At 36.6% G+C, this 27,621-nt stretch overlaps 1 protein-coding gene across 1 annotated transcript in view; it reads right to left on the bottom strand.

The window, feature by feature from the left end:
- Positions 1 to 27,621, bottom strand: part of CSMD3 (CUB and Sushi multiple domains 3) — a 1,322,573-nt gene that overhangs the window by 600,422 nt on the left and 694,530 nt on the right. The window contains exon 12 of the mRNA XM_043879976.1: positions 12,731 to 12,834. Coding sequence (XP_043735911.1) covers positions 12,731 to 12,834 — 104 coding nt within the window. The remainder of the gene's footprint in view (positions 1 to 12,730; positions 12,835 to 27,621) is intronic.

Below are 27,621 nucleotides of genomic sequence, written 5' to 3'. Positions count from 1 at the left end.
ATTTTTTACACTATTTTTTGTTCTGTACCCCCATTAATATTTCCCACAATCATTACTTACAAACTGCTCTAAACAGTACTCCCAATAACTGAGACAGCCTTAACATTCCTAGCTTCATTAAGCTTTAGAGGGGTTATCATCCTGACTATAGGCTCTGGCCCAAAAATTTCTTAAGAGAATTTACTTTAGAAAACTTGCGGTTGCAGATCCTCTCTCCATCTTTGATATATAAATCTTCTACAACCAGGAATATCTCTCTCAAGGACTTGGAAGCCATCTTCTTGAAATAAAATCATCATAGGAGATAGCACTCCTATTTTCCTGAGTATAGAGCCCAACTTTGTTAAGCAACTATTAGAAAACACAAATGGGCTATTAACATTGACTCATCTCCCACCTGACTTCTCTGGTGGCTCAGTGGTAAAGGATCCTCTTGCCAAGCAGGAGATGCAGGTTCAGTCCCTGAGTCAGGAAGATCCCATGGAGAAGGAAATGGCAGCCCACTTCAGTATTCTTGCCTGGGAAATCCCATGGACAGAGGAGCCTGGCAGGCTATGTATGGTTCATGGGGTCTCAAAAGAGTTGGACACAACTCAGCAACTAAACAGCAACAATATCCCACCTAAAGTTTTCTAAACCTAGAGTGTTAGTCGCTCAGCCATATCTGACTCTTTGTGACTCCATGAACTGTAGTCCACCAGGCTCCTCCATCCATGGAATTCACCCAGCAAGAATACTGGAGTGGGTAACCATTCCCTTATTCAGGGGGTCTTCCCGACCCAGGGATCAAACATGGGTCTCCTGCATTGCAGGTGGATTCTTTACCATCTGAGCCACTCGGGAAGCTCAACGTTTTTTAGTACTTTTCTACTAGCTCACCCCAGCACTTAGGAACCACCCTACCTTTTCCAGCAGAGTTCAAATTGTCTTCCCTATAGCAATAATCTTAACTCTCATTTCAACAGTCTTTAGCCCTATTGCAATATTCCTGACTTCTGTAGCAACAGTCTTGTATAAAGTTCTCCCTGACTGTTTACTTGGCCTGACATAATTTGTCTCTTGTACCAGTACAGACATGATCTGGTCTTACAAATCCAGCAATCCAATTACTGACAGAGTAAAACTGAGAATATCTTACTGATTTTTCTATAATACCATAATAAAAGTAACTGATATACATTCAGATACTCAATCTCTAAATTTCATACACATACACACACAAACAGGAAAACAACAACAACAACAACAACTGTGTTAACTAGTTTGATTGCAAAGAAGATTCAGCATGTAATGTATAACATAAGAGACAAATGAAAATCTGGCATTTATAGTTTAAGAGTGCAGGAGACAGGTCTAAAGTCCCTTGATTAACTTTGATATACAAGTTCCTTCCAGTCCAAGTATAGATAAACAAAAGTGGATGTTTATTCAAACATGTGGAGGCTAAATGTTATGCTATACTAAACAATTAATGGATTACTGAGGAAATCAAAGAAGAAATTTAAAAAATACCTAGAGATAAATGAAAATGAAAACATGACAATTCAAAATTTCGGGTACCCAGCAAAAACAGTTCTAACAGGGAAGCTTATAGTGATAAAAGTTTACCTCAGGATATAAGAAAAATCACAAATAAACAACCTAAACTTACACCTAAAGCAATCAGAGAAAGATGAACGAATAAAATACAACATTAGTAGAAGGGAGAAATTATAAATATCAAAGCAGAAATAAGTAACAACACAATAGAAAAGACCAATGGAACTTAAAAAAAAAAAATCTAAAAAAAATGGGTCTTTGAAAAGATAAATAAAATTAAAAAAAAACTTTCAGCCAGACTCACTAAGAAAGGAGAGAGAGAGAGAGAGAGAGGGTCTAAATCACTAAAATCAGAAATGAAAAAGAGGTTATAACCAACACCACGGAAATGTGAATGTTCATAAGAGACTGCTATGAGCAGGTACACACCAATAAAAGGGACAATCCAGAAGAAACAGCTAAATTCTCTGAAATACACAATCTCCCAAGACTGAACCAGTAAAAAACAGAAAATATAAACAGATCAATCACCAGTACTGAAATTGAATCAGTAATTTAAAAACCCCCAACAAATAAAATTCAAGGGCCAGATGGCTTCACAAGAAATTCTACCAAACATTCAAAGAATTAACATGTGTTCTCCTCAATAGACTCCAAAGAGCCAAAGCAATATTGAGAAAGATAAACAGACCTGGGGAAATCAGGTTCCCTGACTTCAGACTATACTACAAGTTACAATCATCAAAACAGTATGGTACTTGCACAAAAAATAGACATATCAATCAATGGAACAGGTAGAAAGGCTGAAAATAAACCCATACACTGTGGTCTAGTAGTCTACAAAAAAGGAGAAAAGAATACACAATGGACAAGAGTAAATCTTTTCAACAAATGGTATTGGGAAAATTGGACAGTTACATGCAAAAGAATTAAATTAGAGCATCTGCTAATATCACCTACAAAAATAAACTCAAAATGGATTAAAGACCCATGTGTAAGACTGGATACTATAAAACTCCTAGATGAAAATAGTCAGAACAGTGTTTGACATAAACTGCAGCAATATTTTTTTTGGTATCCATCTCTTAGAGGAATGGAAATTAAAATAAACAAATGGAATCTAATTAAACTTAAAAGCTTTTGCATAGCAAGGAAAACTACAAACAAAGCAACAAGACAACCTACAGAATGGGAGAAAATATTTGCAAACAACGCCATTGACAAATGATTAATCTCCAAAATATACAAACAGCTCATACAACATAATAGCAAACAAATAAACAATGCAATCCAAAAGTAGGCAGAAAACCTAAACAGACATTTTTCCAAATAAGACATACAGATACGGATGGCCAACAGGCACATTAAAAGATGCTCAACATTGCTAATTATTAAGAAAATCCATATCAAAATTACAATGAGGTATCACCTCACACTGGTCAGAATGGTCATCATCAAATGGTATACAAATAATAAATTCTGGTCAAGAAGCAACAGTTAGAACTGGACATGGAACAACAGACTGGTTCCAAATTGGGAAAGGAGTACATCAAGGCTGTATACTGTCACCCTGTTTATATAACTTATATGCAGAGTACATCATGCAAAATGCCAGGCTGGATGAAGCACAAGCTGAAATCAAGATTGCCAGGAGAAGTATCAATAAGCTCAGCTACCCAGATGACACTATCCTTATGGCAGAAAGTGCAGAACTAAAGAGCCTCTTGATGAAAGTCAAAGAAGAGAGTGAAAAAGTTGACTTAAAATTCAGCATTTATAAACAGTGCTGTGATGAACACTGGGGTGCACGTGTCTCTTTCAGATCTGGTTTCCTCAGTGTGTATGCCCAGAAGTGGGATTGCTGGGTCATATGGCAGTTCTATTTCCAGTTTTTTAAGAAATCTCCACACTGTTCTCCATAGCGGCTGTACTAGTTTGCATTCCCACCAACAGTGTAAGAGGGTTCCCTTTTCTCCACACCCTCTCCAGCATTTATTGCTTCTAGACTTTTGGATAGCAGCCATCCTGACTGGCATGTAATGGTATCTCATTGTAGTTTTGATTTGCATTTCTCTGATAATGAGTGATGTTGAGCATCTTTTCATGTGTTTGTTAGCCATCTGTATTTCTTCTTTGGAGAAATGTCTGTTTAGTTCTTTGGCCCATTTTTTGACTGGGTCATTTATTTTTCTGGAATTGAGCTGCAGGAGTTGCTTGTATATTTGTGAGATTAATCCTTTGTCTGTTGCTTCGTTTGCTATTATTTTCTCCCAATCTGAGGGCTGTCTTTTCACCTTGCTTATAGTTTCCTTTGTTGTGCAAAAGCTTTTAAGTTTCATTAGGTCCCATTTGTTTATTTTTGCTTTAATTTCCAATATTCTGGGAGGTGGGTCATAGAGGATCCTGCTGTGATTTATGTCAGAGAGTGTTTTGCCTATGTTCTCCTCTAGGAGTTTTATAGTTTCTGGTCTTACATTTAGATCTTTAATCCATTTTGAGTTTATTTTTGTGTATGGTGTTAGAAAGTGTTCTAGTTTCATTCTTTTACAAGTGGTTGACCAGTTTTCCCAGCACCACTTGTTAAAGAGGTTGTCTTTTTTCCATTGCAATGCCCAAGAAATCTCAAACTATCAAACAATTGCACTCATCTCATACACTAGCAAAGCAATGCTCAAAATTCTCCAAGCCAGGCTTTAGCAATATGTGAACCGTGAACTTCCAGATGTTCAAGCTGGTTTAGGAAAGGCAGAGGAACCAGAGACCAAATTGCCAACATCTGCTGGATCATCAAAAAAGCAAGAGAGTTCCAGAAAAACATCTATTTCTGCCATATTGACTATGCCAAAGTCTTTGACTATGTGGATCACAATAAAATGTGGAAAATTCTGAAAGAGATTGGAATACCAGACCACCTGACCTGCCTCTTGAGAAACCTGTATGCAGCTCAGGAAGCAACAGTTAGAACTGGACATGGAACAACAGACTGATTCCAAATAGGAAAAGGAGTATGTCAAGGATATATATTGTCACCCTGCTTATTTAACGTATATGCAGAGTACATCATGAGAAATGCTGGGCTGGATGAAGCACAAGCTGGAATCAAGATTTCTGGGAGAAATATCAATTACCTCAGATATGCAGATGACATTACCCTTATGGCAGAAAGTGAAGAAGAACTAAAGAGTCTCTTGATGAAAGTAAAAGAGGAGAGTAAAAAAGTTGGCTTAAAGAACAACATTCAGAAAACTAAGTTCATGGCGTCAGTTCCCATCACTTTATCCCAAATAGATGGGGAAACAGTGGAAACAGTGGCTGACTTTATTTTTTTTTTTGGCTCCAAAATCACTGTGGATGGTGATTGCAGCCATGAAATTAAAAGACGCTTACTCCTTGGAAGGAAAATTATGACCAACCTAGACAGCATATTAAAAGCAGAGACATTAGTTTGTCAACAAAGGTCCGTCTTGCCAAGGCTGCTTTTTCCAGTAGTCATGTATGGATGTGAGAGCTGGATTATAAAGAAAGCTGAGCACCGAAGAATTGGTGCTTTTGAACTTTGGTGTTGGAGAAGACTCGTGAGAGTCCCTTGGACTGAAGGAGATCCAACCAGTCCATCTTAAAGGAAATCTGTCCTGAATATTCATTGGAATGACTGATGCTGAAGCTGAAACTCCAATACGTTGGCCACAGGATGCAAAGAGCCTACTCATTTGAAAAGACCCTGACACTGGGAGGGATTGGGGGCAGGAGGAGAAGGGGACGACAGAAGAGGAGATGGTTGGATGGCATCACCGACTTGATGGACATGAGTTTTGGTAGACTCTGGGAGTTGGTGATGGACAGGGAGGCCTGGTGTGCTCGGTTCATGGGGTTGCAAAGAGTTGGACATGACTGAGCGACTGAACTGAACTGATAGCAAAACTTATTCATTCTTTTCTTCATTTGGGGGAAAGGAGTTACTGCGTTGGTAGGTTACTTTAAGTATATTTTCTGAATAATCAGTGTCTCACTTAAAATCCTGCTCTTTGCATCCTGTGTCAAAGGCTAATTAATCTTGATATGCTTTCAAAGACTTTGGTTTTGACACAAACTGTATATATCTGCTTTAGGCAACTTTGTATCCCACCCCCATCCCTGACAGTATGGGGTCCTTATGGGCCACAGGGGAAGGAGTTAAATCATTCTCAAAAACTCTGAAAAGTCTTCAAGTAGTTTTAATGTGTTTTTAATACATCTTTTTGAACAAATTATCTCTAAAACTTAATTATTAAAAACTTCTTTAGTATGTATTTATTTATAAGCTGAGTGACCTCAGGGTTTATAGTGCATTCTAATCTCCCTAGTTAGTCCCTTCATGCTAGAATGAAACCGTTAAAGCCCTAAGTAAGTGCACTGAGAAATATTCTTCAAGCATTCCAGTACAATATAAAACAAAAGACAAGCTCTATTAAATTTCAATTAGACTCAATGCCTGATTTTATTTATAACCACTAGGCATTATGGGTACATCCATTAGAAATAACAACTATAGTCCTACATTCCAACATATTTTTGTATTATACAAATATGTAACTTTTGCCTTTTATAGAAATAGATTTAATATTTATTTTGTTTTAATATAGGGCTATAAAGAATGAATTATACCTTCATTTTTGGATATATACAGTTCACTGAGGATAATGATCATGGCTACAAAAGTTAGATTAACAAACATCCTGGAATATCACCATTAGGGTTACAGCAAAAAGTGTCATAACCTCACTCCCATCTGCTCAGTACAGTTCAGTTGCTCAGTCATGTCCGACTCTTTGCGACCCCATGAATTGCAGCACACCAGGCCTCCCTGTCCATCACCAACTCCTGGAGTTTACTCAAACTCATGTCCATCGAGTCAGTGATGCCATCCAGCCATCTCATCCTCTGTCATCCCCTTCTTCTCCTGCCCACAGTCCCTCCCGGCATCAGGGTCTTTTCCAATGAGTCAACTCTTCGCATGAGGTGGCCAAAGTATTGGAGTTTCAGCTTCAGTATCAGTCCTCCCAATGAACACACATCTGTTAGGGGATGGCATTTAATAAAAAGGAAGAAAGTAACACATGCTGGTGGAGAGTGGAGAAAAAGGAACTCTTATATACTGAGAAGGCAAGAAGTAACAGATGCTGGTTTGGGAGTGGAGGAAAAGGAAACTTTGTACACTGTTGGTGGGGATATAAACCAATATAAACCCTATGAAATAGCACAGACATTCCTTAAGAAATTACAAACAGAACTACCATAAGATCCAGCAATCTCACTTCTGGCTACAGATATCAAAAAGAAATGAAACCATTATCTAAGAGTTATCTATAATCCCATTTTTACTGCAGCATTAATCACAAATACAGGGGTATGGAAACACCCTAAGTGTCTGTCAATCTGTCAGCAGATGAATAGTTCAAGAAAATTTATACATACACACACACTAAAATACGGTTCAATCTTAAAAAAGAAGGAAATCCTGTCATTTGCAGCAACATGGGTGAACCTGTAGGGCATTATGATAAGTGGAATAAGTCAATATAGAAAGACAAATACTGCCTGGACTCACATAGAAGGAATCCCCTCCCCCACCAAAAAAAGAGAGCACATGGAAAGTCTTAATTCATAGAAACAAGAGAGCTACCAGGTATTGGAGAGTGGTGGAAGTAGGTAGATGTTGGTAAAAGTTTATGTATATTTAGTTATATGATGAATAAGATCTGAAAGTCTAATGTGTAACATGGTAACTACAGTTGGTAACACTCAACTGCATAACTGAAATTTGCTACAAGCAGAACTTAAAAGTTCTCACTGAAAAAAAAAATAAGGTAAATATGTGGGGTGGTAGTACATATGTCAATTAATCTGATGGGAGAATCTTTTCACAAAGTATACATATATTAAATTATCACATTGTATAACTTAAAATGTCTTATTTTTTCATCAATTATGCCTCAGTAAGTCTGAAAAAAAGATTAAAAACAAATAAAAAAGAAAGGAAAGCAGATCAAGATACTAGAACAACATACAGGTTTAAGAATTAAAATACAGGGACTTCTCTGGCAGTCCAGTGGTTAAGACTTTGTGCTTCCAATGCAACAGGTGTGGATTTGATCCCTGGTTGGGAAGCTAATATCCCATAAACTGTAAGGTGGGGCCTAAGAAATACATAAAGTACTACAGAATGATGGGACTACATGTATGTTAATTCAATTAGGTAACTGAGTAGTGAATAATTTTGAGTTTTACTTCATTTAAGGTCTTGGGTTTCAGAAATTTTAATTTATTAGCCAATTCTAAAGCATAATATATGTGAGAGTGTTTGGAACAGTTCTTATTACAGATACAAAGAGATTTCTATATTAACACTTGTTTTTAGGAAAGATTTGAAGGTCAAGACCTTAGCACATACATCTTTGTACTTTTCTATGGATACTTCATTTACATATTTGGCACTCTAACAAGGTGCTATGCTTAAAATAGTTGGCATTTGTGGGAAGAACTCTAATATATTTACATACTTTTTCTATATTTTGTCTTAATTTGTTTTCTATAGTCACTTTTGAAATGCCTACCATAGTACAAATATTCTTGTTGAAGAAGAAAAAAATACCTACTAAAAGCATCTTTAGACAATTTGTTCCAATTGAACCAACACAAAATAAATACACAAAAACTCCAAATAAAGCCATAGTCGTTGCTTAAACTGCAATAAAATCATCAGGATTTTCACAAAACAAACTAAAGTATAATAGTAAACTGCTTTCTTTTTTTTTCAGTAAAATCGTCAGTGTTCTCATAATGGAAAATGTGACTATAATCACACTGAAGAAATAATGAAGAATCATAAAAATAAATTATCTCTTCTATTTAACATTTTTTGCTAGTAATCAAATGTCACAGAGATTATTTCATACTGCAGCCTAAAGTAATTCTGAATCTCCAAGAGCATGCATTTTTGCCCAACAGCAAGTCATTTGAATGACTGCACATCGAATTCTGTCCACATGAGACAATTGCTACTGTCAGTTTCATTGTTTTCTTGCATGTGGTATCAGTGAACACTGTTGAAACTCTGAAGCCAGAGACTAAACGTCCCCCTGCTGCCAAAATGTATATGTTGAAACCTAATATCCAATGTGAGGTTATATGAAGGTGGGGGCTTTGATAGGTGATTAGGTCACGAAGGTAAGCTCTCATGTATGTGACTGTGTCCTTATAAAGGAGGCTCCTGAGAGGACTCTGCCCCCATCTGCTATATGTGGACACAGTAAAAAGATGGCCATCTATGAACCAGAAAGCGGGTTGTCAGTAGACACAAAATCTGCTGCCACCATGACCTCTGACTTATAGCCTCCAGAACTGTGAGAAATATATTTGCTGTTATAAACTATTCAGTCTATGCTCTATTTATATATATAGAACCGTAGCAGCCTGGATGCACTGCTCCTCCAGGCAGTCCTCTACACAGTGCTCACACCTCAGGTATGCCTTGCTAATGTCTGCAAAGACTTCCTCCTGTTGGCATGTTTCAGTTGACGTGTCTTCATGCAGATTTAATTTTTCCTCTCCCATTATAATTCATGCAACACCTAACAATGTTAACACAAGCCTCTGTGTTAGGTATTTTGGGAAATCCAAGATGAGTAATAGTTGCTGCATTCAAGGAACTTAAATGACTGTGAGCATGTACGGAGTGCGTGTGTGTGTGTGTGTGTGTGTGTGTGTAATGGAGAAGGACAAGAAGGTGCGCAAGGCAGAAATAAAAGCAGTGAAAATATATTTTTTTCTTGCTTTTTAAAAACTATAATATAAAATGTGAAGGATTTTTCTGAATGGTCAATTTTCTAAGTCCTTTTTATACTGTTACCATCCATTTCTAAAAATATCACCTTGCTGTTATATTCAGTATATTCCCTTCTTTCATTATCCTATGGTGTCAGTTAGTATTTATATTTTCATTATTAAGAGGGGAAGGTACAAGAACAAATTTGGGAAGGTATAAGTTCCTGGTTGTAGAAAAGTTGGCTTAAGGCAAATATCTTATACAGTAGTCTGACAGCAGGGTAGCATTTTTAAAGAATAAATTGTTGAGTAGTTAAAAAACATGTATCTTCAGCTAAGTAGCTTGTCAAAACATATGGGCCAATAATCTGAGAGCAATAATAATAACCTATGAGAAAAAAGAAAGCTACATTTTCTTAAAGCCAGTGTGAATATTACACATTTAATATTGTTAAAATAAAGAAAATATTAATTTAAAATATATCAGCACAAAATAGGGTATACATGTGTGTGGACATGCATGTATATTTAAAGCATATTTAAAATAAAATGATATCCCAGGGAAGAGTGCTGTTAGAACATACTACCAATATATCTGAGAATTAAATTTTACATTGTAAACAGATACAGCACACTCAAATTATTTTTAAGTTGTTGAATTGAAAAAATGACATGCCTTGTACTTCAGGGAAAGAAATCATAAAAATTATTTTTTAAAACTTTTCATAATTCATTTTAAAAGACTATTTTAGCTGTCGAACATGTTATGACTATATGGACTATATTTTTTATGGAGTAGAATATCACAATCGATTTTAACTTTTAGAACCTAAATATTAAAAAAAAAAACTGGAAACAGAAGCATCATGTAATCCCAATGCTTAATTTAATACTATGACGTAAATAAAACAGGATGGATTTTTCCTTATCTGTTAAATATTTTAAAAACTGAGGTATTATATGTTTATTAACCTAATCAGAACTTATAAACTTAAATATATAGACTGAATTCATCCTCTTAAAAAATACTTTCAAATATGATATTATATGGGTCTCTGTTAAATGAACATATTGTCCATGTTTTACTATGTTCCTGACTTTCAGCTATCTAAATTTTTAAGTAAATGTATTAGTTTTAATGTCAAAAGTTAAATCTCTAGCATGTGAATCACATTTAACAAAAATGCAAAACGGAATACATAGACGAGTTAATACATTGCTAAATAAAATGTTTAAATGGAGACTAGTTTACCCATTAGAAGAACATTATTTCAAATAAGTTATTTCCAGTTAACTTTTTAAAATAATTTATTGACAATTTATCATGCTGTATACAATACTTTGAGTCTGAACAAACTCCGGGAGATAGTGAAAGATAGGGAAGCCTGGTGTGCTGCAGTCTGTGGGGTTGCAAAGAGTCAGACATGACTGAATGACTGAATAAAAATGCAACACTATTTTGAAACTTGGGCAAGATAGACCCCTTCCCTGACCCTTTCCACTGACCATTCTATAGCCCACCTCTTGCCCAGGTTTGTGCCTGCCCACACCCCCTAGGAGATCATAGACTAATTTCCAGCATGGTAAGAACAGAAAATAATAGGAATTAGGACTATATCTTTTAAACTTTAGAGTAATTTGGAAGAATAATTTTCTCTGGTGAATTTCATAATAAAAAGCTGGAAATTTATTTATATGTGTTTTATTTTTCTAAATTTTTTGTTTCATTTTGTAAAAGTATCAGTCCAAGACAAATTAAAAATAAAAACAAATCTTTTATTTTACAGTTTGTTTAAAAAGTACTGTTCTACAACTCACTGAAAACTAGTACCCCTGGAATTTCCTGCTACCCGGACCCTCATGAGCCTCTTTCCAGGTCCACGTTCTCAGGGTCAGAACACGTGACTGTATGTGCACTCCTAGACCCAGTGGGCACCATATAAAGCAGATGTTAACGGACACAGTGGGAGGGGTTCAGTAATTTATGTTTTAAAGAGTGCATCAAGTAATTGTGATTTGCAAAAGACCCCATTTTTGAGAAACACCACATTGATAAAGCCTGAACTATAAATCAACAGTTATGAAAGGAATACTGAGAGAAAGCATATCATAACCTTTTGAGGTTTATCACATGAAAACAGTACACTAGCCCTGAATATTTTTTCTTGCCCCTATCCGAGATAGATTATTGGAATGAATAGCCAAGGATTAGGCAACAGACAAACTCCTAAAACACAGAGTGAAAAAACACAGTATATACCATTTCCATGACTGCAGGCCATGAAATCAGAAGATGCTGTGCTTCATGAAAGGAAAGCTATGACAAACCTAGACAGCATTTTAAAAATCAGAGATTTCACTTTGCTGACAAAGATCCATAGTCAAAGCTATGATCTTTACAGTTGTGAGAGCTGGACCATAAAAAGGCTGAGTGCAGAAGAATTGATGCTTTCTAATTGTGGTGCTGGAGAAGACTTTTGGGAGTGCCTTTGACTGCAGGGAGATCAATTCAGTAAATCCTAAAGGAAATCAACCCTGAATATTCATTGGAAGGACTGATGCTAAAGCTGAAGCTCCAATACTTTGGCCATGTGAACAGCTGACTCATCAGAAAAGACCCTAATGCAGGGAAAAACTGAAGGCAAAAGAGGAAGAGGTGAGCAGAGAATGATATGCTTGGATAGCATCACTGATTCAATGGGCATGAACTTGCGCAAATTCCAGGAGATGGTTGAGGGACAGGCAGGCGTGGCGTGCTGCAGCCCATGGGGTCACAAAGAGTCAAGACACAACTTAGCGACTGAACCGTAAGTTCCTAACATTTCCCTTTATTTAATGTAAGTTCATCCTTTTTTTCTTTCTTCTTCACGTTAAGAACCTTTTTAGTATATTAGTTCAACTCTGAGAGCTATTCACTGCTCTAGTACTACTACTACTTCATGTCAAACCACTGATTAACTCTCAGTAACAGATACTGATGATGACCAGGTATGATTAAGCCTCCAATAAATTGCAACACCCACCAGTTTTTAGTACTAGTAGTACTGTCTCTAGGATCAATTTCATAACTTTTTTTTATCCCCCACTCTATTCTAAAACTCTGTGAGGGTAAAAGTATTTTCCAAAATAAGGCCAATCAGCCTGTCTGTAATTTCATCCTAAGCCCCTTTCTGGCAATGGATTCTAAATACCTATGTGTGGATCAACTATATTAAGCCTTATTTAAAAGGACTAATAAATATACCATATGCAGATGGATGACAATAAATAATATACTATGCTCCTTCTGTTGGAGGTAGTGAGAAGAATCAATGGAAAAAAAAAAAAAAAGGTAAAATTACACAAGAACCTGATAGGCTAAGTCAAGAAAGAAACATTGAGAACTTACACTTGGAGCACTGTCCTTGGGTCTCCAACTTCACCCCCATCACCAATTGTCAAGGTATCATAGCCAATTTCCAGGTCAAATTCTTCAAAATTTATCTGGATGACCTACCAATGAACAGAAACAAATATCTCAAATATATCTCATTATATATTAAAAGCAAACAAGAGAACAAAGGCTGAAAAACATTAACATGTCTACAGACATATTATATATCTATATGTCCATAGCTATCTATATAAGAATTTCATACTATGACAGGAAATCATATGAGAATATTTCTAATGTTCAATCATTATAATTATAATTTTATTTACAGTATCATATCATCTGTTAATAATTTTTCAATGATATAACATGGTTCTGTTTATAGAAGATTCTTATCTGAGGAATTTGAATGTAAATCTAACTTAAGAAGGTTTTATAAAAAGCACATGTAGGTGGAGAGTGGTTTACTGTAAATAAAAATAAGCTAGCATGGAAAAGCACAGAGTATAAAATTGCCACTAGATAGTAAAGCTTATAAAATATTAGAACTAAATTTGAACCTAGATCAGTACATTTAAAGGCATCAGGATTTAAAGGCATCAGGATTATTTTGGTGTATTCTTTGGTAATCAGTTCAGTTCAGTTCAGTCGATCAGTCGTGTCCAACTCTTTGTGACCCCATGCACAGCACGACAAGCCTCCCTGTCCATCACCAACTCCCGGAGTTTACTCAAACTCAAGCCCATCGAGTCGGTGATGCCATCCAGCCGTCTCATCCTCTGTTGTCCCTTTCTCCTCCTGCCCCCAATCCCTCCCAGCATCAGGGTCTTTTCCAATGAGTCAACTCTTTGCATCAGGTGGCCAAAGTACTGGATTTTCAGCTTCAGCATCAGTCCTTCCAATGAACATCCAACACTGATCTCCTTTAGGATGGACTAGTTGGATCTCCTTGCAGTCCAAGGGACTCTCAAGAGTCTTCTCCAACATTACAGTTCAAAAGCATCCACTTTTTGGCATGCAGCTTTCTTCACACTTCAACTCTCACATCCATACATGACCACTGGAAAAACCATAACCTTGACCAGACGGACCTTTGTTGGCAAAGTAATGTCTCTGCTTTTTAACATGCTATCTAGGTTGGTCATAACTTTCCTTCCAAGGAGCAAGTGTCTTTTAATTTCATGGCTGTAGTCACCATCTGCAGTGATTTTGGAGCCCCCAAAAATAAAGTCTGACACTGTTTCCACTGTCTCCCCATCTATTTCCCATGAGGTGATGGGACCAGATGCCATGATCTTAGTTTTCTGAATGTTGAGCTTTAAGCCAACTTTTTCACTCTCCTCTTTCACTTTCATCAAGAGGCTTTTGAGTTCCTCTTCACTCTTTGCCATAAGGGTGGTGCCATCTGCATATCTAAGGTTACTGATATTTCTCCCTGCAATCTTGATTCCAGCTTGTGCTTCTTCCAGCCCAGCGTTTCTCATGATGTACTCTGCATATAAGTTAAATAAGCAGGGTGACAATATACAGCCTTGACGTACTCCTTTTCCTATTTAGAAAAAGTCTTGTTCCATGTCCATTTCTAACTATTGCTTTCTGCCCTGCATACAGGTTTCTCAAGAGGCAGGTCAGATGGTCTGGTATTCCCATCTCCTTCAGAATTTTTCACAGTTTATTGTGATCCACACAGTCAAAGGCTTTGGCATAGTCAATAAAGCAGAAATAAATGTTTTTCTGGAACTCTCTTGCTTTTTCGATGATCTAGTAGATGTTGGCAATTTGATCTGTGGTTCCTCTGCCTTTTCTAAAACCAGCTGAACATCTGGAACTTCATGGTTCACGTATTGCTGAAGCCTGGCTTGGAGAATTTTGAGCATTACTTTACTAGCGTGTGAGATGAGTGCAATTGTGTGGTAGTTTGAGCATGCTTTGGCATTGCCTTTCTTGGGACTGGAATGAAAACTGAACTTTTCCAGTCCTGTGGCCACTGCTGAGTTTTCCAAATTTGCTGGCATAGAATCCCTCATTTATATTACATTTTGACAGCAAAATTGGGAGCACAATTCTTTGGGAGACATATTATATCATGATAAGCAATTTAATATTAGTTCTTATCAAAATATAATCATGTATTTGTTTATTGTTTATATATTTATGCAAAAGTTCATATTAATTAAATTGCAGTTCTTAAATTCAGAAACCAATGTAACATTTTAGAGAATAATTTAATTAAGAATCTGTACAGAAGAAATTACATAAAAATTGTCCTATAAATATGCTTAGAGCAAAAAGTAATTTACAATAAAGTTTCAGAAGAGCTGAGGCTACCAATAGTACCAGAGAAAAATGAAAAAGGCCTTAATTTTTTTTTAATTATTTAAAATATGAGAGATTTCATATCTTATTTTTACTTTTTTAACAAAAAGCCCAATTTTTTATTATATTTCTTGATTTTTTTTAAAAATTATTTTTATTAGCATTGATTAAAGCACTTGTTTTGGTCAGACAAATACAGAATATATAAAAACACAATTTTAAATGGCTATGATTTAAAAGAAAAGGTTTGCCTATTCTACATTGAGTTAAATATAAGTACTCTCAATTAATAATTTCCTATTAATAGAGATTAAGTTGTTCCCATTGCTTTTGCTATAATGAGCAACATGGTTATTTTCTGGCTCAAATGTACAAATGTATCTCTACATTAAGTGTGTACTTATGAGTATAATTTCTGAGTAATAACAGTCAAAATTAAATTTCAAAATATCATGCCATATGGCTTGAAAACTCTTATCACTTTAAATGTCCACAACCTGTGTACATTATATTCCATTAGTTCTACAAATCTAGAGGGTATAAAAAGTGAAGGCTTTTTTGCATTTTCTTCATTAGTAATCAAATTATCTTTTTATGTTTGCCATTTATGTTCCTTTTCAGGTTTTCTGAACCATCAGTACTTTTTCCGAAAGTTTTCCATTATACAAAACCAAAACCTGTTACCATTAAGCAATAACTCCTTATTTTCCCTTTTCCCCCTTATCCTGGTAACTTTCAATATGTTTTCTAACCCTACAAATTTGCATATTCCAGATATTTTATGTAAGTGGAATAACACAGTATTTGCCCTTTTGTGTCTGATTTACTTCACTAAGCAAAGTCTTCAAGGTTCATCTGCACTGTAGTGTGTATCAGAACTTCATTCCTTTTATGGTTGAATAACAGTCCATTTGTTTGTTGTTCAGTCACTCAGTTGTGTCTGACTCTTTGTGATCCCATGTACTGCAGCATGCCAGGCTTCCCTGTCTTTCACCACCTCCTGGAACTTGCTCAAACTCATGTCCATTGAGTCAGTGATGCCATCCAACAATCTTGTCCCTTTCATCCCCTTCTTCCCCTGCCTTCTATCTTTCCCAGCATCAGGGTCTTTTCTGAGTCAGATCTTCACATCAGGTGGCCAAAGTGTTGGAGCTTCAGCTTCATCATCAGTCCTTCCAGTGAATATTTCAGATTGATTTCCTTTAGGATTGACTGGTTCATTCTCCCTGCAGTCCAAGGGACTCGCATGTGAAAGTGAAAATCGCTCAGTCATGTCCAACTCTTTGCAACCCCATGGACTATACAGTCCTGGAATTCTCCAAGCCAGAAAACTGGAGTGGATAGCCTTTCCCTTCTCCAGGGGATCTTCCCAACCCATGGATCGAACTCAGGTCTCCCGCATTCCAGGCAGATTCTTTATCAGCTGAGCCACAAGGGAAGCCCAATACTACAGTTCAAAAATATCAGTTCTTCAGTGCTCAACCTTCTTTATGATCCAATTCTCCCATCTGTATAAGACTACTGGAAAAACCATTGCTTTGACTATACAGACCTTTGCCAGCAAAGTAACATCTCTTCTTTTCAATATGCTGTCTAGGTTTGTCATAACTTTTCTTCCAAGGAGAAGTGTCTTTTAATTTCATGGTTGCAGTCACCATCAGCAATGATTTTGAAACCCAAGAAAATAAAGCCTGTCACTGTCAGAGGAAATAAAGTCCATTGTACCTTTATACCTAATTTGGTTTAACCATTATTCAATTGATGGACACTTGGTGTGCTTCCATCCTTAACCTGTGATGAGTATTGTTATTATATAGATTGGTGTAAAAGCACCTAGTTGAATCTCTGTTTTCAATTATCGTATATATGCCTAGGGGTGAAATTACTGGATCATAAATTTAACATTTTAAAGAACTACCAAGCTGTTTTCCAGAAATTTTGAACATTCAAAATTTCTACCAGGAATTCATGAGGGTTCCAACTTCTCTATATACCTCACTGCTTTTTGTTTTGTTTTGTTTTTATTATATCCATTCTAGTAGGTATAAAGTTTTAGCTTACTGTGGATTTAATTTCATCTCTCTAATTAATGATGTTGAACACCTTTTAATATACTTATTAGCCATTTGTATATGTTTTTGGTAACTGTCTATTTAAGTCCTTTATCCTCTATAACTTATTGTTTCTCTTTTACCTCTTTTAAATTAAGTCATTCGTTATATTGTTGCTGAACTGTAAGAGCTCTTTACATATTCCAGATATTAATCGCCTATCAGCTATATTGTTTGCACATATTTTCTCCCATTGTGTGAATTATCTTTCCATTCCTATGATAGTGTGCTTTGATGCCTCAAAAATTTTAATGTAATGAAGTCTACTTTATTTTTTATTGCTGTTGCTTGTGTTTTTGTATCATATTTAAGAAGCCATTGCAAAATCCCATATCATGTTATTTTTTTCTTTTATGAATTTTATACTATAAGCACTTAAATTTAGGTTTTTGATCCATTCTGATTTAACTGTTGTATACTGTACAAGTAAGAATCAAATTTCATTCTTTCTGCATGTGGCTATTCAACTTTACAAGCACCATTAATTGAATCTCCTGCATTGCAGGTGGACTCTTTACCATCTGAGCCACCAGGGAAGCCCAACTACAAGAAAACCTCGCCTTATTGCACTTTGCTTTATTGTGATTGGCAGATAATGTATTTCTACCAACTGAAGTCCTGTGGCAAATCTGTGTTAAGCAAGCCTATCATTACCATTTCCTTTAAAATAGCCTGTGTATACTTTATGTCTTTGTGTCATGTTTTAATATTTATCACAATATTTCAAATGTTTTTATTACTATTACATTTGTTATGATTATCTGTGCTCAGTGACTTTTGATGCTACTTTGTAATGGTTTTGGGTAGCTACAAACCATACCCACTTAAAACTGTAAACTTAAATGATAAATGTCAAATGCATTCTGATTGCTCCACTGACAGGCTCTCCCCCATCTTTGTCTTTCTCTTTCAGCCTCCCTATTCCCTGAGAGACAATAACATTGAAATTAGGCCAACTAGTGACCCCACTCCAGTACTCTTGCCTGGAAAATCCCATGGACAGAGGAGCCTGGTAGGCTGCAGTCCTTGGGGTCGCGAAGAGTCAGACATGACTGAGCGACTTCACTTTCACTTTTCACTTTTATGCATTGGAGAAGGAAATGGCAACCCACTCTAGTGTTCTTGCCTGGAAATCCCAGGGATGGGGTCGCACAGAGTCGGACATGACTGAAGTGACTTAGCAGTGACACTACCATGGCTTATAAATGTCCCAATATAAAGAGGAGCCCCACGTACCTCATTTTAAATAAAAAGCTAGAAATTATTAAGCTGAGTGAGAAATGAATGTCTAGAGTCAAGACAGGTTGAAAGTTAGGCCTCTTGCATCAGTTGCAAGGTGTAAATGTAAAGAAGCTGTTCTTGAAGGAAATTAAAAATGCTACTCTAACGTACACAGGAATGATAAGAAAGTGAAATAGCCTTACTACTGATATGGAGCAACTTTTAGTGGCCTGAATAGAAATTCAAACCAGTCACAACATTCTCAAAACCAAAGTCTAATTTAGAATAAGGCCCTAAACTCTCATCAAGTCTCATGAAGGTTCACAGAAGTGAGTAAGCTGCAAAGAAAAGCTTGAAGCTAGCAGAGGTTGGTTCATAACATTTAAGGAAAAAGAGCCATCTCCATAACATAAAAGTACAAGGTAAACAGCAGAAGCTGCAGCAAGTTATCTAAAAGATCTTGCTAAGACAATTAATGAAGGTGGCTACAGTAAACAATAGATTTTCAGTGTAGACAAAACAGTTGCCTGTGTTGGAAGAGGAGTGAAGTTAAAGTCACTCCATCGTGTCTGACTGTTTGTGACCCCATGGATTATATACAGTCCGTGGAATTCTCTAGGCCAGAATACTGGAGTGGGTAGCCTTTCCCTTTTCTAGGGGATCTTCCCAACCCAGGGATTGAACCCAGGTCTCCTGCCATTGCAGGTGGATTCTTTACCAGCTGAGCCACAAGGGAAGCCTGTGTTGGAAGAAGACACTATCTAGGATTTTCATAGCTAGAGAGGAGAAGTCAATGCCTCGCTTCAACGCGCAAACTGACTCACTCGTTAAGCGTATGCTGTTTAGTTGCATGGTCATGTCCGACTCTTTGTGGCCCCATGGACTATAGCCTGCCAGGCTCCTCTGTCCAGAGGATTCTCCAGGCAAGAATACTGGAGTGGATTGTCATTTCCTTCTTGATGTTAAGGGTATAGGTAGCTGATTTGAAGCCAATACTGATTTACTGTTCTGAAAATCCTACAATTCTTAAGAATTATGCTAAATCTACTTTGTCTGTGCTCTATGAATGGAACAGTAAAGCCTGGAAATAGCACACCCATTTACAATACAGTTTACTGAATACTGTCAGTCCACTGTTAAGACTTACTACTCAGGAAAGAAAAAGATATATTTTAAAATATTATTGTTTATGACAATGCAGCTGGTCACTCAAGAGCTCTGATGAAACTGTAAAACAAGATTAATGTTGTCCTGTCTGCTAAAACAACAGCCATTCTGCAGTCCATGTATCAAGGAGTAATTTTTATTTTTGTCTTATTATTTAAGAAAAACATTTTATAAGGCTATATCTGACATAGATGGTGATTCCTCTGAATAGATCTGGGTAAAGTAAATCCTCTGATAGATCTGGGTAAAGTAAATTAAAACCTTCCTGTAAAGGATTCATCATTCTAGATGTCGTTAAGAACATTTGTGATTGATAGGAAGAGCAAAATACCAACATTAATACGAGTCTGGAAGAAGTTGATTCCAACCCTCATGGAGGACTGTGAAGTGTTCAAAACTTCAGTGAAGGAAGTCACTGTGGATGTGATGAAAACACCAGGGGACTATAACTAGAAATTGAACCTGAAGACAGAACCGAAATGCTACAATTTCATGGTAAAACTTTATGATGAGAAATTGCTTCTTATGGATGAGCAAAGAACATGATGGAATCCCTTCTCGGTGAAGATTCTGTGAAAATTGTTGAAATGAAAACGAAGAACTTAAGAGTAGAAAAACTTATTTGATAAAGCAGTAGTAGTATTTTAAAGACGTAAGTCAATTTTAAAATGTACTGTGGATAAATGCTATCAAACACATTGCCTGCTACAGAGAAATCACTGGTGAAAGGAAGAGCCAATCAATGTGGCAAACTTTAATAGTGTTGTATTTTAAGGAATTTGCTACAGCCATGAACATCAAGGCAAGATTATCCAGCAGCTAAATGATTATGATTCACTGAAGGCACAGATGATGGTTAGCATTTTTTACAAACAAATTATTTTTAAAATGTTTTTTAGTGTACAGATCTCTCACTTGGTTAAATTTATTCCTAAGTATTTTATTTTTTTAAATTCCTTTGAGGTACAGTTGATTTATAATGTTGTGTTAATTTCCATTGTAGCACAAAAGTGACTCAGCTATACACATTATTTTTCTTACTCTGTTCCATTATGGTTTATCACAGGATATTGAATGTAGTTCAATATCTGTACAGCACAGTAGAACCTTATTTATCCATCCTATATATACTATTTTGCATCTGCTAAATGCCAACTGCCACTCTTACCTCCCCTACACCCATAAAGTATTTTATAATTAAACATTACTGATTTTTTAGGCGTAATGTTATTGTACACTTAATAGACTATAGTATATTGTAAACATACTGGTTCCAAATAGGAAAAGGAGTACATCAAGGCTGTATCAGAGAAGGCAATGGCAACCCACTCCAGTACTCTTGCCTGGAAAATCCCATGGACAGAGGAGCCTGATGGGCTGCAGTCCATGGGGTAGCGAAGAGTCAGACACGACTGAGCGACTTCACTTTCACTTCTCACTTTCATGCATTGAAGAAGGAAATGGCAACCCACTCCAGTGTTCTTGCCTGAAGAATCCCAGGGACAGTGTAGCCTGGTGGGCTGTCATCTATGGGGTTGCACAGAGTCGGACACAACTGAAGTTACTTAGCAGCAGCAACGCAAGGCTGTATGTTATCACCCTGCTTATTTAACTTATATGCAGAGTACATCATGAGAAATGCTGGGCTGGAGGAAGCACAAGCTGGAATCAAGATTGCCGGGAGAAATATCAATAACCTCAGATATGCAGATGACACCACCTTTATGGAAGAAAGTGAAGAAAAATTAAAGAGCCTCTTGATGAAAGTGAAAGAGGAGAGTAAAAAAGCTGGCTTAAAGTTCAACATTCAGAAAACTAAGATCATGGCATCAGGTCCCATCACTTCATGGGAAATAGATGGGGAAACAGTGGAAACAGTGGCTGACTTTATTTTTCTGGGCTCCAAAATCACTGCAGATGGTGATTGTAGCCATAAAATTAAAAGACACCTACTCCTTGGAAGGAAAGCTATGACCAACCTAGATAGCACATAAAAAAGCAGAGACATTACTTTGTCAACAAGGGTCTGTCTAGTCAAGGCTATGGTTTTTCTAGTGGTCATGTATGGATGTGAGAGTTGGACTATAAAGAAAGCTGAGCACAGAAGAATTGATGCTTTTGAACTGTGGTGTTGGAGAAGACTCTTGAGAGTCCCTTGGACTCAAGGAGATCCAACCAGGCCATCCTAAAGGAAATCAGTCCTGAATATTCATTGGAAGGACTGATGCTGGAGCTGGAACTCCAATATGTTGGCCACCAGACGTGAAGAGCTGACTCATTTGAAAAGACCCTGATGCTGGAAAAGATTGAAGGCAGGAGGAGAAGGGGACGACAGAGGATGAGATGGTGGGATGGCATCACCAGCTCAATGGACATGGGTTTGGGTGGACTCCGGGAGTTGGTGATAGACAGGGAGGCCTGGTGTGCTACGGTTCAGGCAGTCGCAAAGAGTCAGACACAACTGAGCAACTAAACTGAACTGATACTGTAAATATAACTATTATAATACACTGCAAAATGAAACAAAATAAAAAGTTGTGGCACTCAATTTACCATGATATTTATCTTATTTAGTTAAAGTTGAACACACATTATCTCCAAGGTATCCCTGAATTGTCTCCCCATTGAATGGTTTTGGCACCCCTGTCAAAAATTAATTGACCATGGATGGGAGGGTTTAGTTCTGTGCTCTCTTAGCTTTGTTTATTTGAGAACATCTTGATTTCTCCTTCATCCTTGAAGGAGTTTTCACAGGCAGATACAGGATTCTTGGTCAACAATTTTATTTTCATTGTTTAAAGATTTGGTTTTCCTTGTGTTTCAGCATCTTTTGTTCTTCTTTTAGAAATCAACTGTTAATATTTTTAGGATTTCTTAAAGAGTTACTTTCCCCCCACCACTTTCAAGATTCTCTTTGTTTTTACCCTTCAACAATAGGACTATAATATGTTTAGGTACAGATAACTTTAAGCTAAGATCATGGCATCTGGTCCCATCACCTTATGGGAAAGAGATGGGGAGACAGTGGAAACAGTGTCAGACTTTATTTTTTGGGGCTCCAAAATCACTGCAGATGGTGATTGCAGCCATGAAATTAAAAGATGCTTACTCCTTGGAAGGAAAGTTATGACCAACCTAGATAGCATATTAAAAAGCAGAGACATTCCTTTGCCAACGAAGGTCCGTCTGGTCAAGGCTATGGTTTTTCCAGTGGTCAAGTATGGATGCAAGAGTTGGACTGTGAAGAAAGCTGAGCACTGAAAAATTGATGCTTTTGAACTGTGGTGTTGGAGAAGACTCTTGAGAGCCCCTTGGACTACAAGGAGATCCAACCAGTCCATCCTAAAGGAGATCAGTGTTGGATGTTCATTGGAAGGACTGATGCTGAAGCTGAAACTCCAGAACTTTGGCCACCTCATGCGAAGAGTTGACTCATTGGAAAAGACCCTGATGCTGGGAGGGATTGTGGGCAGGAGGAGAAGGGGACAACAGAGGATGAGATGGCTGGATGGCATCACCGACTCGATGGGCATGAGTTTGAGTAAGCTCCGGGAGTTTGTGATGGACAGGGAGGCCTGGCGTGCTGCGAGTCATGGGGTTGCAAAGAGTCGGACACGACTGAGTGACTGAACTGAATTGATCTGAACTTTAAGCTTATCCTACATAGAGTTTGCTGAGCTTTATGGATGGATAGATTAACATTTCTCTCAAATTTGTGAACTCTTTGGTCATTATTTCCTCCAAATATTCTTTCTATACCATTATTTCTATCTTCTTTGCCTGAGAGTCCTATAGTATATTTGCTGTTCCATTTGCTCATATTCCACAGTCCCTTTGGCTTCTTTCACTTATTAGTTTATTTTCTGTTCTTCAGACTTAATAATTTCAACTGTTCTATCTTAGCTTACTAATTCTTTCTTCTGCTGATCATACCAATTATCAAAACCTTATAGTATTTTCTTTTTAAATTTCAGTTATTATAGTTTAAAGCTCTAGAATTTCTACTTGGTTTCATTTTTATAATTAATATTTTATTGATATGCTCATTCATTATCAAAAATCATGTTGTTTGAGCATAATTAATGCAATTGTTTTAAATTTTTGTATAATAATTTCAATGACTGAATGTCTTCAGGGATATTTTCTGTCAGTTTATTTTGTTCCCTTGAACAACCATATTGTCTTGTTTCTTTGCATACATTGTGATTTTCTTTGTTGTGGCTGAAAACTAGCCATTTGAATATCATTATGTGATCATTCTGGAAATCAGAGTCTCTCTCTTCCCCAGAGTTCTCTGTTCTTGATTTTTGAAGATTCATTTCCATCCATCATTTTAACTGGAATTTCTTTAAATTCAAGGAGCTAAAAAAAATACCCATTTCAGTAGGTTGGGGCTGCTATAACAAAATATGAACTAGGTGGCATTTATACAATAGAAATTTATTTATCACAGTTCTCAGTGCTGGGAATTCCAAGGTCCAAGCACTGTTTTTTTTTTAGTGTATGGTGAAAGCAAGTTTCCTGGTTCACAGAAAACCATCTTTTTTGCTGTTACCTAACATGGCAGAAGGGACCAGGGCAGTACAGTGGTCCTCAACCTTTTTGGAAGCAAGGGCTAGTTTCATGGAAGATTACGTTTCAATGGACCAGGGAGAGGGAGCAAGGGGAATGGTTCAGGTGGTATTCAAGTGATGGTTCAATGAGGAGCGAAAAAGAAAGCTTCACTCGCTTGCCCCTCACTCACCTCCTACTGTGTGGTTCTGTTCCTAACAGGCCTCGGACCTCTACTGCGGCCTGGAGGTTGAGCACCCTGGTCTAGGGAGCCTTTTGGGGTCTCTACTAATCCTACTCATGAGGGCTCCACCCTCGGGACCTCCTAGAGACCCCACCTTCTAATATCATCCACATTGAAGGGACAGAAGCATTCAGATCACAGCAAGAACTCTCTCAGTCTTTGAAAATTGGCTCAGTACTGGGATACTCTGTTAACACCTAGCCAGATCATTTACAATTCTGTCTTGGCTTTCACCTGCAGCTGGCATTAAGCATATAGATAAACTAGTGGTGAAAGCTTAGGCTCTTCTCAAGTCTTTCTGAGCATGTGTCTTATAGTGGGCATGCATGTTACCATCTAAATTCCATCATATTTTGGAGGGCTCTTGAATGTCCAGAGTTCCCAAAGAAGCTCTGTTTGTTATTTCTAGTAACACATTCAGGGTGGCTTGCTTCACTATGTGTTTAGTTATATTTAGCAGTAAACCGATTTTTACTGGGACTTAAGGTGTGAGAATCCTGAAGGTCTTAAACTGGGTATAATTCCATTCAGTTTCTGCTAACTGGATAAAGAGTCACTATTAAGCTGGTGTCAGTTTAACATCCTTTGAAGTTTTTAACTAAATGCTGAGGTTTCAAGTTTAGCTTCTTGATCCAAAGAGACTGGGCTTTAGTCTTAGTATCCTAATTCCAGAGATTTATTGCCATTTGTCACAAGGAAAACCAAGCTTTTGTTCCATCTCCAAGCTTTCTTTCCATTTCATCTCTTACTTTCATTTCAGTTCACTGTTTTTTTTTAAATTATATATGCATGATTATACTTGTGTTTATATGGTATCCAGGACAGTCTTATAAATTTCCTTTATTGTGAACCCCAATGCATTGAAAAAGGTTTTTCTTGTATTTTTCAGTGGGAGGGCCTTTCAGAGTACCTCATCTGTCATCCTTTCAAAAGAGAAATCATATGATCCACTTTATGTCAAGTCATTTCACAATAGAGCCATGAGTGCATTGCATTTAAAATCAGGGAATGTCTAGTATCATATGATTTTAAAAGTCTAATAGGCTAGCAGATACAAATTAGGAATTTAATAAGTGACTGGTTGGTTGATTGCTATTTCTATGCCAAACCCTTGATAGTCATTATCGCTTAATCATGTCCTACAAATTCTGGACACCCATTTAATGGTAGATTTTATTTTCCCTGAATTTTAACTGAGATTCATGCATGTATATATGTAACAATGAGAACTCAGCTTCATTTTAAATTAAGTGATGAATTAATTACTAACATCCATATACTTTCGGATAAGCACTTAACCACTGAGCTGTCACTGAAATTTCAGACACTTATAATTCTTGAACTGTTTCAATGACACTGAATCACTAGGAAGCTAAAATTCTGACTGAATTTGTAGAACACTTTCATTTTAGTTTGATTCTTGAAAGTTTAGTTTAAACATCATTATTGAACTGGTTATTTAGAAGTAAAATATATGCATAAAAGAATAAAAACTACACTGGCCTCAATTGGAGACATTAATATAAATAAAGCATCACAGTAAAACTCAAGAATGACACACTGAGATATTTCCTAAAAGGGGAAGAAATGGTAAAATATATAAAAGTAATTTGTAAAAACAAAAGCAAAGCAACAAACCATTTTTGTTTACACAAAAATGTAATAAGTAACATAAGAGTTTGATGTGAAAATTTTCATTTTCTGTATTTTCCTGTAACATCAGTTTTTCATCCTTTTATCTTTGTATAATATGATCTATCCATGGTATGATATGAAAATGAAAAGCAAATGAAAATCAGTATTTATCAGCATAATATAAATACTTTCTCTACATATATAGCTGGTAGTAGGGGTGAAATATTTAGTAGGAAATATGGGAAGAATATAATGCATATTAGTAGAGAAAGAAATGTCATACATTTTGCCTCTCTTATTTCTTCCTAATCATTTGTGAATGGGAAAAAATTAAAACTGCATTTGGGTCACAGGACTGTTGGGTAAAAAGCTAAATATGCCCCTAAATATAGGATAATTTATAACTGTCTTGATTTTTTTTTTAACCAAATAAGCCACACTCTTGGCTTCCATTTGTGGAGTGCCAACTCCAAATGATTATATGATGCTAACTGAGGGTTATGTTAAGATATTTAAACTACTAGTGGAGTCAACAATAATCTCACACATTTTTAACACTGACTTTCCAGACGTAAGAAAAATGTAAATAATATTAAATATTAAATGCTTAGTATATTCATTTCCCATAGTGCATAAGACATGGATTTTCACAAGATATTTTGATAGAACTGGTATAGAATCTATTTTTCATAACTGTTGCTTTCTCCATCATTTACAGAGGGTTTAAAACCATGACTTCTCCATAATTATGTTTTATAAAGTCACATGGAAATTCTACTTAGTTATATTCTTTATATCATTTACCCACAAATTTATTTAAATATTAACACTATGAGTCCTGGGCTCAGCACCACATATGCACTGCTTTATTTTAAACCTAAAACTATATATAATGTTATATATTAGTTTGGCCACTCAGAACCTGAACCTCCTATCTTTTGCAGACTTAGAAGACTTGGTAGGAAGCACAGTATACTCCCAATATGGTCAGATGTTATATTCCCCTTCATTGACTGCATTCAGAGTGTAGGCATGAGACCTAAACTTCCCAAACCATGGATTCTGGCAGAGGGTGGCAAAAGCAGAAAGCATCCAGTTTTAGAAGAATGGTAGTTGTAGTATGTAATGGCACTGATGTCCTAGGGCAGCATTATACAAGAGGGGAAAAAAAAGTGTTTCCACAAATCAGAACCAGAAGCCATATCAGATGATGACAAAGTTCTAGCGAGGTAAAATGAGTACTGCTACATTCCAAGTTGATCAAGGAGCTCATCTCCCTTCCATAGAGGATAGCCTTCACCAATCTCCTTAACCATCAGGATACTATATTGTTCTATGAACCAATGACCTCTGAAGCTAAAACTATCATGGATATCATATTTGTTGGGGATTTCATAACTCTCTTTTGGCTATAGGTCTCCAGATAATGAGGAACTATAACTGGATATAATGGAAAAGCCAGCACAATACTTGGAGATACTAGACATATGTAAGTGGTTAACATTTTTGTTTTTTTCTATTAATGAAGGCAGCATTTTTTCATGTAAAAAGATTTTCAAAGTGAATGTAAAGAAAGAAGTACAGATAGGGATGAATACTTGATAATAAAATGGGTGAATTGTGGCAGAAACTATTGACTGTTTATTCAACAGCCATCTTAC

This window comes from Cervus elaphus, chromosome 21 (genome assembly GCF_910594005.1).
Source record: "Cervus elaphus chromosome 21, mCerEla1.1, whole genome shotgun sequence".
NCBI lineage: Eukaryota > Metazoa > Chordata > Mammalia > Artiodactyla > Cervidae > Cervus > Cervus elaphus.
This window is presented reverse-complemented; position numbering and strand designations above follow the sequence as displayed.